This window comes from Bombina bombina, chromosome 6 (assembly GCF_027579735.1).
Source record: "Bombina bombina isolate aBomBom1 chromosome 6, aBomBom1.pri, whole genome shotgun sequence".
NCBI classification, from domain to species: domain Eukaryota; kingdom Metazoa; phylum Chordata; class Amphibia; order Anura; family Bombinatoridae; genus Bombina; species Bombina bombina.
Genome location: NC_069504.1, coordinates 858,845,464 through 858,861,512, shown reverse-complemented (window position 1 = coordinate 858,861,512; position 16,049 = coordinate 858,845,464). Strand labels below are relative to the sequence as shown.

Sequence of the window (16,049 nt, the reverse complement as noted above, 5' to 3'; positions counted from 1 at the left end):
CTTGAGCTTTCTAATGTCTCTTGCAGGATTTGGGTAGTTCTGATTCTGAATAGGAGAAATCAGTCAAAGAAGGGATTGCTTTAGAGCGTGCTGAAATGAGGTTACAATCCACCTCCAATATTGGAAGTTGATTCTGTTTAATGGCGTTAAATGTGCAGCCGCTGCCAGATTTGAACTCACAACCTTTTGCTTGCAAGAACATTGCACTAACCGCTAGACCACAAGCAAATCGCTTTATTAAAAGGGACACTCCAGCCAAAACTGAAATCCACAAGGATGCATTTCAGTCTTACATAGAAGCATTCTTGCAACATACAAGTATCAGCAGAAACGCCTCCAACAAAAAGCCACAGCTGTTTTAAAAGTGTAATTAAGTATGCATCATGCACCAGCATCTTCAACACAGCACCCGCTCAGAGACCCCAAGGTGCCCAAACCATCCGGCAGCAACTAAATTTGTTAATTGCTGACATGGCTCAAGCCCCACCGGTGCCCCGAGCAGCCGCAGTATTCAAAACTCTGGTGCACTGAGAACATCTATCTATCTATGCTACACATGCAGAGAAAAATGTTAACACTAAAACAGAGATAACCCTTACTAGAATCATCCCCGACAACACATGCACATTGCAAACACGACTCCATTCAAATATACAATTAATCCATGTGTATTTAAATCCTGACCAGAATGTTCCTTTAAAAGGGATAGAAAAGTCTAAATTCAACTTTTATGATTCAGATAGGGCAGTCAATTTAAAAAAAAAAACTTTCTAATTTACTTTTACCATCAAATTTGCTTTGTTCTCTTGATATTCCTAGTTGAAAGCTAAACCTAGGTAGGCTCATATGCTAATTTCTAAGCCCTTGAAGGCCGCCTCTGCATTTGACAGTTTTTCACAGCTAGACGGCGTTAGTTCATGTGATTCATATAGATAACATTGTACTCATGCACGTGAAGTTATTTAAGAGTCAGCACTAATTGCTTGAAATGCAAGTCTGTCAAAAGATCTGAGATAAGGAGGCAATCAGCAGAAGCTTAGATACAATGTAATTACAGAGATAAAAAGTATATTTCTATAACAGTTTTGGTTATGAAAAACTGGAGTTTGGTAAATAAATGGATAATCTATACATGTTTACTATCCCTTTAAGGGGAAAAACAAAATTGAAAACCAATATACTGGGGATTGAACTGGAGTTGTCAGGTTAAAAGACAGATGGACTAGTTCACTAGACTAACTATAAGCTTTATAAAAGCAGGCATCCATGTACAATAATAAATGTGGAAACTATTACACCCTGAGATTGAGTCTAGGACCTCAGCTTCTTGGGTCTTAGCTTATGCTGTGTGCTCTCTTTGCACTTATATCAGAACAGTCTTAAAGGAACACTAAACCCCAAAAATGTCTTTTGTGATTCAGGTAGAAAATACAATTTTAAACAACATTCTTTAGATATCCTTTGTTGAAGAAATAGCAATGCATATAAGTGATCCAATCACACAAGACATCTATGTGCAGCCACCAATCAGCAGCTACTGAGCCTATCTAGATATGCTTTTCAGCAAAGGATATAAAGCGAATGAAGCAAATTAGATAACAGAAGTAAATTAGAAAGTTGTTTAAAATTGCATGTTCTGTCTAAATCATGAAAGAAAAAATGTGGGTTTCATGTCCCTTTAAAGAGGGGTATCTATAAACAATCTGACTTAAGCCAAAGCTGAACCTATAAAACTTATACCAAATGTAAGAAATTAATGTAATTAACTATTATTCTACAGTGGCTTGAAATACACTTAGGAAAGTACGCTAGATTTAGTCAATCAAAAGGTTTATAAAATTTAAAAAGGAGCACCTTTGTACTAGACATAGGCAAATTACTGTACAGAGCACATAAATATAAATTCAATATGTCCTTCCAGTGCAACTCAAGCAGTTAAAATTTTGATAGGTCCTTTTTTAAAAGAGAGGTCTAGTATACCGCCACGCTGCCATCCAGGGCAGTGTTGAGAAACAGCTTGAGCGACCAACCTACCTATCAAGCTGGTCAGGGGAGCGTCCACTTGTTTGAGTATCTCAACACTGCGCAAGAGATGAGAAAACTGTGCGGCATTCAGAGGTGGGAGGAGCAGTCCTTCCCGCGACCGCAACTAGACGGAAGGGAGGAAGTGACCGGAGCAGTTTTGGAGAACCACTCGGTCACTGAAAGAAAGAAGCCACTGCCACCAATGAAAAATCAAAGACTCACTTGGATATATATGTATAAAAATTTTAGGAAGACATTTAGTATTAAAGAAATACAGAAATAAATACAAATGCTACAAATGAACTAAGCTTAGTTAGAGAATAATGAAAGAGTATTAAATGTTAGTACATTTGGGCGAAATTCACTCTAATTATCACGCTGCGCCGCTCTAGCCGTTGCTAGGGGCGCAGCGTCTCCTTCCCTGCTCGTTGCCAGGGGCTGTGTCGGGTCCGGATAAGTGTGGTGCTAACGTCATAGCCACATGCTCCTATTTCCTGATGCCGGTCTGGACATCTATGGCGCGAATCCTGCGCCTATGTAAGCTTCTTTCAAACAAACTATCACTGCCCAAGTATAGGTGTTACTTTGTGTGCTCCTGGGAGTGATAGTTTCTTCTTATTAATGGATTTCTATGCTGCTGCTGAACTCTGCCTGTCTGACTACTCTACCTGTTTAACCCCTAAATTGCTGGATAGATATATTGCTGCTGAACCCTGCCTGTCTAACTACTCTGCTTATTAACCCCTGTTATTCTGGATTGCCTCTTTGTTGCCGAACTCTGCCTGCCAGACCATTCTAGTGGTGTGCCCTTGGATTGCTTTACCATTGCAAACCCTGCCTGCTTGACCATTCTAGTGGTTTGTCCTTAGACTGCTTTACTGTTGCTGAATCCTGCCTGTCTGACCATTCCAGTGATTTGCCTTGCACTGTTCTGCCGTTGCCACTGGGGACTGTCCTGCCTGTGGTGAGTGCCGCTTTCCTCATCTTACTAACTTTCTGTGCTCTGGGATATTCCCTATCATTCCGGCTCGACGACGGGATAACAAGACTACTGGCCGAGTTCGGTCTGATAGAGGGGTATCCTTCGAGCATAACATTATACTTGGGCCATGGAGCCAGATGAGGTAGCACGAGCTGTTTAATCTTCAGGGACAGATGTTGGGAACCCATGCCACATAGTTGCAGAATATGGATTCCAAGCTAGAGGCTATTACCGCTCAACTCTCCTTACTGGTTACAGCGAGGAATACCGCTAATGTTGTTTCACCGCCAGTCCCTACTCCTAGTACTGCGTCTTCTTCCTCTGCTTCTGGAAGTATACCCGGAAACCTTTGCCTGACAAGTATGAAGGTAATACTGATTGCAGGGGTTCTCTTAACCAATGCAGACTGCACTTCCGCAATGATCATCACACCTTTCAGTCTCACCACTCAAGGGTCACCTTTATTATTTCCTTACTGAAAGACAAGGCCCTAGCCTGGGTCTCTCCCATTTTGGAACAGAATGCTCCACTCCTGCATGATGCTGATGATTTCATTTCTGCATTGTCTTCTGTGTTTGGTACTTCTGGCCGTATCTCTGCTGTAGAATTTTCTCTCCTGGACCTCCGCCAGGGCAATAGAACCGTGGTACAATTTGCCATTGAGTTTCGCACCTTGGCACTTGAGGTTAGTGCTCTCAAGGCAGCCTTTGGGAGGGGTCTGCATAAACGCATCAAAGATTAACTCACTTATGCTATGTATCAGCCTGGACTCTCGCTTCCAAGAGAGACAAGCCGAGAAAGACAGAACAAGGAGGGTCCTTCCCTCCCGTCCTCCTATTCGTCCGGTTTCGGCAGTATCCTCTACCCCTTCAGCAGCTCCAGTTACCTCAGAGGAGGAAACCATGGATCTCTCCTCATTCAAACCTTCAGATTCTGAAAGACAGAGAAGAAGGAGATTGAGACTATGCTTTTATTGTGGGTCCAACACCCACCAACTAAAGGACTGTGACATTCAGCCGGGAAAAGCCACTGCTTAGGGGATCACACAGGGGTACCTCTAAGCATGATTTCTACTAAATCCCCTCACTCCTCTCAGATCCTGGTACCTGTTACCCTTACCTTCCTTCAGAATACTGTCCACACTCATTGATTCAGGGGCATCTGGAAACTTCCTGGATCACTGTTTCATGATTCAAGCTGGTTTGCCTCTTTTGTAGAAAAGACATTGTCTCAAAATAACTACTCTGGATGGCACCCCCCTTGGTTAAGGGTTGATCCATTTTGAGTCAGCACCCTTAACCCTGACTGTGGGAGTCCTTCATACTGAACAGCTGCAGTTCGAGGTCATTCATTCATCCTTGGTCTTCCTTGGCTTTGGGTACACAATCCACAGTTCGACTAGGCTGAGGGACAACTGGCCTCCTGGGGTACCTCCTGTTTCTACTCCTGCTTTGCTAAATTCACTCCTCTGCTCCACATCCCCATAGCCAGTATACAGACTCCTCCAGACCTTCCTTCGGTATATGAAGACTTTGCAGATGTATTTGAGAAAAAAGCAGCCGACGTGCTACCACCCCAATGTCCATATGACTGCAAGATCGACCTCTTTCCTGGAGCCCCACTTCCTAAAGGGAGGACTTATCCACTCTCCAAAGCTGAAACCAAATCAATCGAGGAGTACATTCAAGAGAACCTAGCTAAAGGTTTCATTCGCCCTTCCTCCTCTCCTGGCAGGGGCGTATTTAGGTTTTGTGCTGCCCTAGGCACTCAAAATTCTGCTGCCCCCCCCCCAAAAAAAAAAAAAAAATGGTTTTAGGCCTTTTTTTCCCCTTAATATTTTTTTGGGTCAGTGTGTAAAATGTTTGTCTTTTCTTTTCTTTCTTTTTTTTATAACAATTCAAAAGTAAATGGCTTGCAAAACACTTGCATACAGGTGGGTTGAATTGCATGCATCTCATACCATTTTCTCCCTGAGAGAAGGGAGAGAAAAGAAGGGGAGGGGAGAAAAGGGAGGGAAAGGAAAGAAGGAAGGGAGGGAGAAGAGAAAAGTGGGTAGGGAGAGGAGAAAATGGGGGAGGGAAAGAAGGGAGGGAAAGAAAGTGATAGAAGGGAGCAAGGGAGGGAGTTGAGAGAAAGAAGGGAGGGAGGGAGGGAGGGAGGGAGGAAGGAAGGGAGGGAGGGAAAGAAATAAGGGAGGGAGTTGAGGAAGGCAGGGAGGGAGGGAGAAAGGGAAAGAAGGGAGAGAGGAAGGGAGGGAAAGAAGAATACACTTTGAAAACTATCACTGTCCTTTACATGCAATAACATACAGTAATTACCATCATTCAAGTAATGAAACATTTTAAGTGTCTGTTTATTATTTACTTAGTGGGTTCATGAATGCAGAGAAAGCTATCTATTAGTAGCTAACATAAATTAGCGCTGAGAGTTTATGATTAGACATCACATGAATGCAGAGAAAGCTAGCTATTAATAGCTAACATACATTAGTGCTGAGAGTTTATGATTAGACATCACATGAATGCTGATAAAGCTAGCTATTAGTAGCTAACATATATTAGCGCTGAGAGTTTATGATTAGACATCACATAAATGCAGATAAAGCTAGCTATTAGTAGCTTACATACATTAGCGCTGAGAGTTTATGATTAGACATCACATGAATGCAGAGAAATCTAGCTATTAGTAGCTAACATACATTAGCACTGAGAGTTTATGATTAGACATCACATGAATGCAGAGAAGGCTAGCTATTAGTAGCTAACATACATTAGCGCTGAGAGTTTATGATTAGACATCACATGAATGCAGAGAAAGCTAGCTATTAGTAGCTAACATACATTAGCACTGAGAGTTTATGATTAGACATCACATGAATGCAGATAAAGCTAGCTATTAGTAGCTAACATACATTAGCACTGAGAGTTTATGATTAGACATCACATGAATGCAGACAAAGCTAGCTATTAGTAGCTAACATACATTAGCAATGAGAGTTTATGATTAGACATCACATGAATGCAGATAAAGCTAGCTATTAGTAGCTAACATACAGGGAGTGCAGAATTATTAGGCAAATGAGTATTTTGACCACATCATCCTCTTTATGCATGTTGTCTTACTCCAAGCTGTATAGGCTCGAAAGCCTACTACCAATTAAGCATATTAGGTGATGTGCATCTCTGTAATGAGAAGGGGTGTGGTCTAATGACATCAACACCCTATATCAGGTGTGCATAATTATTAGGCAACTTCCTTTCCTTTGGCAAAATGGGTCAAAAGAAGGACTTGACAGGCTCAGAAAAGTAAAAAATAGTGAGATATCTTGCAGAGGGATGCAGCACTCTTAAAATTGCAAAGCTTCTGAAGCGTGATCATCAAACAATCAAGCGTTTCATTCAAAATAGTCAACAGGGTCGCAAGAAGCGTGTGGAAAAACCAAGGCGCAAAATAACTGCCCATGAACTGAGAAAAGTCAAGCGTGCAGCTGCCAAGATGCCACTTGCCACCAGTTTGGCCATATTTCAGAGCTGCAACATCACTGGAGTGCCCAAAAGCACAAGGTGTGCAATACTCAGAGACATGGCCAAGGTAAGAAAGGCTGAAAGACGACCACCACTGAACAAGACACACAAGCTGAAACGTCAAGACTGGGCCAAGAAATATCTCAAGACTGATTTTTCTAAGGTTTTATGGACTGATGAAATGAGAGTGAGTCTTGATGGGCCAGATGGATGGGCCCGTGGCTGGATTGGTAAAGGGCAGAGAGCTCCAGTCCGACTCAGACGCCAGCAAGGTGGAGGTGGAGTACTGGTTTGGGCTGGTATCATCAAAGATGAGCTTGTGGGGCCTTTTCAGGTTGAGGATGGAGTCAAGCTCAACTCCCAGTGCTACTGCCAGTTTCTGGAAGACACCTTCTTCAAGCAGTGGTACAGGAAGAAGTTTGCATCCTTCAAGAAAAACATGATTTTCATGCAGGACAATGCTCCATCACATGCGTCCAAGTACTCCACAGCGTGGCTGGCAAGAAAGGGTATAAAAGAAGAAAATCTAATGACATGGCCTCCTTGTTCACCTGATCTGAACCCCATTGAGAACCTGTGGTCCATCATTCCATCATCAAATGTGAGATTTACAAGGAGGGAAAACAGTACACCTCTCTGAACAGTGTCTGGGAGGCTGTGGTTGCTGCTGCACGCAATGTTAATGGTGAACAGATCAAAACACTGACAGAATCCATGGATGGCAGGCTTTTGAGTGTCCTTGCAAATAAAAGTGGCTATATTGGTCACTGTTTTGTTTTTGTTTTGTTTTTGAATGTCAGAAATGTATATTTGTGAATGTTGAGATGTTATATTGGTTTCACTGGTAAAAATAAATAATTGAAATGGGTATATATTTGTTTTTTGTTAAGTTGCCTAATAATTATGCACAGTAATAGTCACCTGCACACACAGATATCCCCCTAAAATAGCTAAAACTAAAAACAAACTAAAAACTACTTCCAAAAATATTCAGCTTTGATATTAATGAGTTTTTTGGGTTCATTGAGAACATGGTTGTTGTTCAATAATAAAAGTAATCCTCAAAAATACAACTTGCCTAATAATTCTGCACTCCCTGTACATTAGCGCTGAGAGTTTACGATTAGACATCACAAGCTGATCTAAGTAGTGCACAGACGTATCCAGTCTGTTAGTAACTAAGACCTGCAATAAGCACTGCACTCGTAGATCCACCATAGCTGACAAGGGAAGGCAGCATATCTGCACAAGGTCTTCTCCAGTCTCACCTTGTAAGCAGATCCCCGGGCAAGTTTCTCACCAAGAATGCTTCCACTGCAAAAATGCCGGCAGCTCAAAATGACGGTTTAAAGGAGCACTGCCTGTAAATATTGACCTTAATCAGTGCATGTGCCTTGTCTTCTCTGTAAAAGCCTGCACTTTATCGCTCACTGTACTGTTTGCTGGCTTTTAGAGAGAGTATAGGGCAGATGTGCTGCCCCTCCCAAATCTGCTGCCCTAGGCACCAGCCTTGATGGCCTAGGCCATAATACGCCCCTGCCTGCTGGGGCAGGCTTCTTTTTTGTCAGTAAGAAGGATGGTGGACTCAGACCCTGCATCGACTACAGGGCCTTGAACAACATAACTATCAAGAATCGCTATCCCATACCATTGATCACCGAACTGTATGACTCGCTCCAGGATGCTCGCTTTTTCACCAAATTTGACTTAGGTAGGGCATACAAGCTGATTCGTATCTTTCCAGGCCACGAATGGAAAACCGCCTTCAACACAAGATACGGACATTACAAATACCTTGTAATGCCCTTTGGGCTGTGTAATGCCCCTGCAGTCTTCCAGGCATTTGTCAATGATGTCTTCCGTGACCACCTCAACCACACTGTTATCGTCTATCTGGATGACATCCTTGTTTTCTCTTCCACTTTAGAGGAGCATCATAAACACTTGAGACAAGTTCTTCTACTTCTCAGAGACAATTCTTTGGTAGCCAAGCTAGAAAAATGTGAGTTTGATCAAGTTCAGATCCAGTTCCTTGGTTATGTCATCTCGAAAGAAGGTTTTGCCATGGATCCTGCTAAACTCACCGCAGTTCTAGAATGGCCTCAAACTACTTATTTAAAGGAATTGCAAAGGTTCTTGGGGTTCTCCAATTATTACCACAAGTTTATAAAGAAATTTTCACAAACAGTCGCTCCTCTTACTGAATTGACAAAATGGAACAAAGGCTGTAAACACTGGCCTCCTGAAGCCATAAATGATTTTTCTCTTTCTCTTGTCTGAAAAAGGCTTTCTGTTCTGCTCCTGTGCTCCGCAATCCTGATCCTGACCTACAGTTCACTTTAGAGGTTGATGCCTCCGAGATAGAGGCTGGAGCAGTTCTAACCCAAAGGGATCCTTTGACTTCCAAGTCACACCTTGTAGCCTTTTTCTCTAAAAGCTTTACTCCTTCTAAGAGGAATTACGATGTGGGTAATCATGAACTCTTAGCCATTAAGATTTGACTGAATGGCATCATTGATTAGAGGGCACCGCTGATCCCATACAGATTCTCACTGACAAGAATATGACTTACCTAGAGACTGCTCGTCGACTCAATCCTCGACAGGCCAGGTGGGCCTTGTTCTTTTCCCGTTTTAACTTTGTGCTCTCTTATCTTCCTGGAACCAAAAACAAGAAGGCGGACGCCCTTTCCCATCAGTTTTCTCACTCAAGTGACTCCGCTGAAGCTCCTATTGAACACATCATACCTCCCTCCTGTGTGGTTGCTCAACTAAATACCACCCTTCTGCAAAGATTACAATGCACCCAGTCTAGTAAACATCCTGGAGCCCCCATGGCCTCCGATATCCTCTTTGTTCCTCTGAATCTTGTGCTATCCTGGGCTCATGATAGTAAACTCTCAGGACATCCTGGTTTAACTAGGACTTTTAAGAGTCTTTACCAACACATATGGTGGCCCACTATGAAGTCTGACGCTCAGGATTATGTGAAAACCTGCACAACTTGTGCTGCCAACAAAATTCCCCAATCCTTGCCCCCTGGCTTGGTCCAACCATTGTTCATTCCCAAACAACCATGGACACACATAACAATGGATTTCATTGTGGACCTTCCTCCTTCTGACCACCATACAGTTATCTGGGTTGTGGTGGATCGCTTTTCCAGACTGGCTCATTTTGTACCCCTAACCATACTGCCTTCTGCCCAAGAATTGTCATCTCTTTTTCTCTTGCATGTGATACGACTTCATGGCATTCCGGTGAACATTGTTTCCGACAGAGGTCCACAGTTAATCTCCACCTTTTGGAGAGCCTTTTGTAAATTTATTAGAACCACTGTTTCCTTGTCTTCTGGCTACCATCCTCAGATCAATGGACTAACTGAGAGAGTAAACCAGGATCTTGAAGCCTACCTTAGAGTCTTTGTCAATGCTTTCCATACCAACTGGTCTGAGTTGTTACCCCTAGCTGAGCTGGCAATAAACAACACTCATTGGCACTCTTCTCTTAGATGTTCTCCATTTCAAGCCATAGCAGGGTATCAACCTTGTGTCTTCCCTCTTTCTGCTCAGTCCACTGGGGTTCCTGCTGCAGACCAACATGTCACTGGACTCACCACTCATTGGCAACGTATTCACTCCCAGCTACGTTCAGCTGTCTCTAGATATAACAAGTTTGCTGATCATCATAGAGCTTCTGTACGTGCCATCCCAGTGGGTGACCATGTTTGGGTCTCTACTCGACATATTCGACTACGTCAGCCCTGTCACAAATTGGGGCCTTGGTTTATTGACCCTTACAAGGCCCTGAAAAGACTGTATCCTGTTGCCTACAAAGTGGCCTTACCCAAAACCCTGCACATACACCCAGTCTTCCACATCTCACTACTCCAGCCTTACATCAGGAATAGATATACCCAGCTCCAAACTCCTCCTCCTCCGCTCCTGGTCCGTGGTGACCCTGAATATGAGGTAGCTAAGATCCGGGACTCCAGATACAGTCGCAGACAACTGCAGCATTTGATACACTGGAAGGGTTACTCTGTGGCCGATCATTCCTGGGTTCCTGCCCGTGATGTGTATGCTCCATCTTTGGTCTCAAGATTCCATGCTGCTTATCCTTTGAGGCTGGTCCTGGTTCCCAGAGGGAACCCTTGAGATGGGGGCTATGTCACGCCACTCTAGCTGTTGCTACAGGTGCAGCGTCTCCTTCCCTCCTTGTTGCCAGGAGCTGTGTCGGGTTCGGATGCGTGCGGTACTGACGTCATCGCCCTACGCTCCTATCTCCTGATGCCGGTCTGGATGTCTGTGGCGCAAATCCTGCACCTATGTAAGTTTCTTTCAAACAATCTATCACTGCCCAAGTATAGGTGTTACTTTGTGTGCTCCTGGGAGTGATAGATCGTTTCTTCTTATTGCTGGATTACTACACTGCTGCTGAACTCTGACTGTCTGACTACGCTACCTGTTTAACCCCTAAATTGCTAGACTTATATATTGCTGCTGAACTCTGCCTGTCTAACTACTCTACCTGTTTGACCACTAAATTGCTGGATAGATATATTGCTGCTTAACCCTGCCTGTCTAACTACTCTGCTTATTAACCCCTGTTATTCTGGATTGCCTCTTTGTTGCCAAACCCTGCCTGCCTGACCATTCTAGTGGTGTGCCCTTGGACTGATTTACCATTGCCAAACCCTGCCTGCCTGACCATTCTAGTGGTTTGTCCTTGGACTGCTTTACTGTTGCCGAATCCTGCCTGTTTGATCATTCTAATGATTTGCCTTGCACTGTTCTGCCGTTGCCACTGGGGACTGTCCTGCCTGTGGTGAGTGCCGCTCTCCTCATCTTACTAACTTTCTCTGCTCTGGGATATTCCCTATCATTCTGGCTCAACACCGGGATAACAAGACTACTGGCCGAGTTCGGTCTGATAGAGGGGTATCCCACGAGCATAACACTAATAGCGCAAGGCTAAAAAATGTATTAAGCTATAAAATACTTAATGCTGGTGAAAGTAGAAGGGAAAAAATGTGACCTGCTGTCTGGAAGCAGCAAAGAAAAGAGGACGTTCCTGTGTTGTTTTGGACTCTTATACTATGCCTTGGTGCTGATTGGTACAATATTGTTGCAACTTCATGCAATTTTTTTCTGTTCAGTTGTCTTTGTTGCGGTATGGAATTCAGTAAAGATTTGATGCAAAATATGAAGCCTCCTGTCTTGCTATAAAATTAGTCCTATGCCTGTATGTAGATTTAATTTTTCCACCTTTACTGTGGGACTTTTGTTTAAATTTAATGGGACATCATAACAGATTTAAAGCAGAAACCAAAAAGAGAGGTTCAATTCTAACAGAATATAGAGCTGATGTTTAATATTAAAGGACTATTCAGTAAAAAAAATACTAGCCTTATTTGGTTACAGCAAGTAAATTAAAGACTAGTAACCCTACACATCTATGTGTTTAACCCCTGCAAAAGGGATCCAATCAGCAAGATCAGAAGCACTTTCAACTCTAGACCAGCAAAGCTCTGCAGGTCCAATTAGTATTTCTACTTCTATGTGTTTAACTACGCTACAGAAGTTAAAATCATAGAGGTGCATGTAATATTGTGACTATAATGACATTTTAATGTTTACGACAGCAAACAGACTGGCTTTCTGAGCCCTTGGTAGGGGCTGCTTTAAGTCAGAGAATAATGGCTTAAAACACTGGAATTTTAATAATAATGACAGACAAACCAATTTCTATAATTAGGTAAGGCTAACTCTAAAATACGGTAGGTAGTAACAAACCTCTGTATCGTGAACTCATTTTTATTAAAAAAATAAAAGTAGCAGGAATTTACTAATAGAAAGATTTGAGGAAGGAAATAATAGCCGTTTGTTAGCTTTGTTATTAAAATGTCTTATAATTATGCAAGTTCCTCTTAATTGTTCCAGTGTAGATAAAGCAGCCATACAGTATAACGAGGAAGATGTCCCGTTTGTTTGCTCTCAGCTTGATCCTGAATATATGGGGTAAGTAGTATCACTATGAGCTTTTACGGTTAGATTTTTTTTTTGCTGCTTTCCTTTGTTCCTTTTGTAGACTTATTAATTGTAAATATCTTACTTTATTCCTTCTCATACACTATCATATTCCTTGCTATTTTTATTAATTTATTATTTGACAACTTGTTGCTATTAAATTCTTAATTTGCTTTATTTAAATGTCAAGGTATTCACGTTCCCTTTATCCCTTTTTATTAGCTGTTAGCTATTTTTGATTTTAGACTTCTGTACTTCCCATGTACAGTTTTGTTTTGTGTTTTCTTTTTACCTTTTCTCTTTTCTATATTTCCTTGTATGTTTTTTATCATTTAGTGTTATTTGTCAGACAATTAAAATTTGAGTTGCATAACATTGACACAAAAACGTCCGTTTGAAGCATAAATCCACTTCTTCCTAAATAGCCTAAGATTAAAATCACACCAAACAGATAAGATGCAGGTTTAAATCCTTGCTCCTGTGCGGATGGTTGCACAAGCGCAGGGGCAGGATTGCACAAGAGAGTTCTGGCATCCTTTTCAATTGGAGACCAGGTTGATAAATCACTTTTGCGAAATTCCATATAAAAACATAAAAATGTATCATCTGAATTTGTATTTCTTTTTAATACTCTTGATGTATTCACTGTTATTTTTTTTTATTTTTTTAAACACTATTATTTACTATCCATAGCAATATGCAGTGACATTTGAAACCTGCATTACACATTTTACTATTTTCATTGAAGGGAAAGTTCAGGAAAAAAAGAAAACCAAACATAACCACGATAAAAGCAGTATTATCTATATCCTATTTTATAAATCTAAAAACAAAAGCTTATTGTCTTCTTCGGATTATGCTGAGTTTAGTGTCATTGATTTTTAAGTTATTATACTTAATTGTTTCCTCTTTTTTATCATTCTATTTTCATGAAATTTGGTTATGATATTTTAATTATAAAGCAATCATATAAATCAATATGGAAGTAGATTGTCTCTGGTATTCATCATCAGACTTTTCACAAGAATTTTATTTCAAACCCAACCTATTACAAATACAAACCTAAACTTTCAGCAAACATTACTCAAGCACAATGCATTCATCTTTCAGAAAACATTAGTCAAGTACAAACTAACCTCCTGTTGTAAATTGCTAACACAGTTGGGAAATCCCTCTGCAGTTCCAGTAATAAATCATCATTATTTCAATTCTAACCTATAAAGTTCAACTGTCCCTGAAGTTGTTCCTCAGTTATAAACAGATGCCTGAAATGTCATTAAGGGACAGATTACGAGTGGAGCGCTAACAGTTACGCGCAAGCATATTATATATGTCAACATATGTATTTATATGTGTGTTTACAGACATACAGTATATACACATATAAACACATAAATACATACTGTATGTACATACATATAGACATATAGGAGGAAGAGGATGAGAAAAGCGCTATGTGAGGATCAGGTCCCAGGATTCACTGTTATTGGATAATTTAGTATAAATGTGTTATGATATGTATTGTTCAACAAAGACTGTGGTAAAGATTAGTGTTTCAACCACATTAGATAATCACTCCTTAAATAAAATCATATGAAATAAAGTTAAAAGAGGTTTTTTGTTAAAAGAAACCAATATTGAAAAAGTCCATTCAAAATATGTATAAAAGATAATGGTAATTAGGTTTATCACACTTTGATATCCGGTAGGTATTACACTTACTAGAACAAACCTCAATCATATGAGGTAAGTTGCCGCCTCTGTAAGTGGGAAATTTCCGAAGATCTGTAGTGGCAGAGTGTACTTGGCTTTGTCTTTTGTTCTTGTGGAGTTGAGATCCAGATAGATCCAGATAAGAGACTGGTGGTGAATTTTCTCCAAAAATTCAGCAGGATTATGCAGAATAAGGAGCAGAAGAAAAAAAATACATAGTGTAATATTGTTTATTTAAATAAAAGGAATATATTAAAACAGACAAGTGGCCACTCACATTAAGAATCCTCAAACCTATGAGGTATGTAAAATACACTTAGCAGTAGCCTGTGATTGGAGAGCTGTGTCTATGGGAAACCAGTAGTGTTGTGTCACAGTCAAAAGAGAACAGTTCCTCCCATATGTAGATAATCGTTCCGTAATAAAGCACAAACCCAAATGAATGTTTCAAGTGTGCATATGCTATACACAGTCCGAAGTGTATAAATAATATAAAAACACTCCAAATGGAGCAAAAAGTAGTCCCTTACACGTTTCAAAGGTGTATTTCTCCTTCTTCTTCAGAGGGTATTCATATTGTTCCTATTTCCTATCTTCGTTTATAAAAGCCGGGCGGCGGCACGCCCCTAAAGAACAGTAGTTGTGTATGTATAGAGAGGAGAAGAAGAAAAGACAAAGCCAAGTACACTCTGCCACTACAGATCTTTGGAAGTTTCCCACTTACAGAGGCGGCAACTTACCTCATATGATTGAGGTTTGTTCTAGTAAGTTTAATACCTACCGGATATCAAAGTGTGATAAACCTAATTACCATTATCTTTTATACATATTTTGAATGGACTTTTTTCAATATTGGTTTCTTTTAACAAAAAACCTCTTTTAACTTTATTTTATATGATTTTATTTAAGGAGTGATTATCTAATGTGGTTGAAACACTAATCTTTACCACAGTCTTTGTTGAACAATACATATCATAACACATTTATACTAAATTATCCAATAACAGTGAATCCTGGGACCTGATCCTCACATAGCGCTTTTCTCATCCTCTTCCTCCTATTTCTTTTGTTAAGATATTCTCACCTTTCTCAGGTGAGACATCTTCCAATTTCTGAAATACCAGCTGCTTATATAGGATCCCCCACCATCATCTTAGCTAACTACACACACAGCGCCAATCCTGGTGTGTGTGGTGTGTTTCTCTATTGCTCTTCCTTTCAAGAGACTAGAGGTCCCCCACATACTCCTCTTTTCCTACATATAGACATATATATATATATAAGTGCATTAGAACCCTTTGCAGTTAAGTAGATGAAAACATGAAAAAAACATATTTATGCAATATTCATTTTTAACCCTTTCACTACCGGGACTTGCCCAAAATACCAAAGCATTTTTAACATTTTTGCTATCACTCTATTTAAACAGAAATAGAGCCCTGTTTTTTTATGTACCTATTATATATATATATATAGTTTAAGTAGACAACCCAAGGTATTGATCTAGGCCCATTTTAGTATATTTCATGCCACCATTTCACCGCCAAATGCCATCAAATAAAAACAAATTGTACTTTTTTCACAATTTTCGGTTTCTCACCGAAATTATTTACATACTGCTTGTGCATTTATTGTACAAATTATTGTAAAAGCATCTCTGGGATCCCCTTTGTTCAGAAAAAGACATATATAGCTTTGGCATTGCTTTTTGGTAATTAGAAGGCTGCTAATTGCAGCTGCGCACCACACTTCTATTATTCCCGGCAGTGAAGGGGAT

At 40.6% G+C, this 16,049-nt stretch overlaps 1 protein-coding gene across 1 annotated transcript in view; it reads left to right on the top strand.

Moving 5' to 3' along the window:
* The first annotated feature begins 12,485 nt into the window (after window positions 1–12,485).
* LOC128663791 (uncharacterized) overlaps window positions 12,486–16,049 on the top strand; it is a 331,967-nt gene continuing 328,403 nt past the window's right edge. Inside the window, exon 1 of the mRNA XM_053718293.1 lies at window positions 12,486–12,550. Within this exon, the coding sequence (XP_053574268.1) occupies window positions 12,508–12,550 (43 nt within the window). The 5' untranslated portion in view covers window positions 12,486–12,507. The remainder of the gene's footprint in view (window positions 12,551–16,049) is intronic.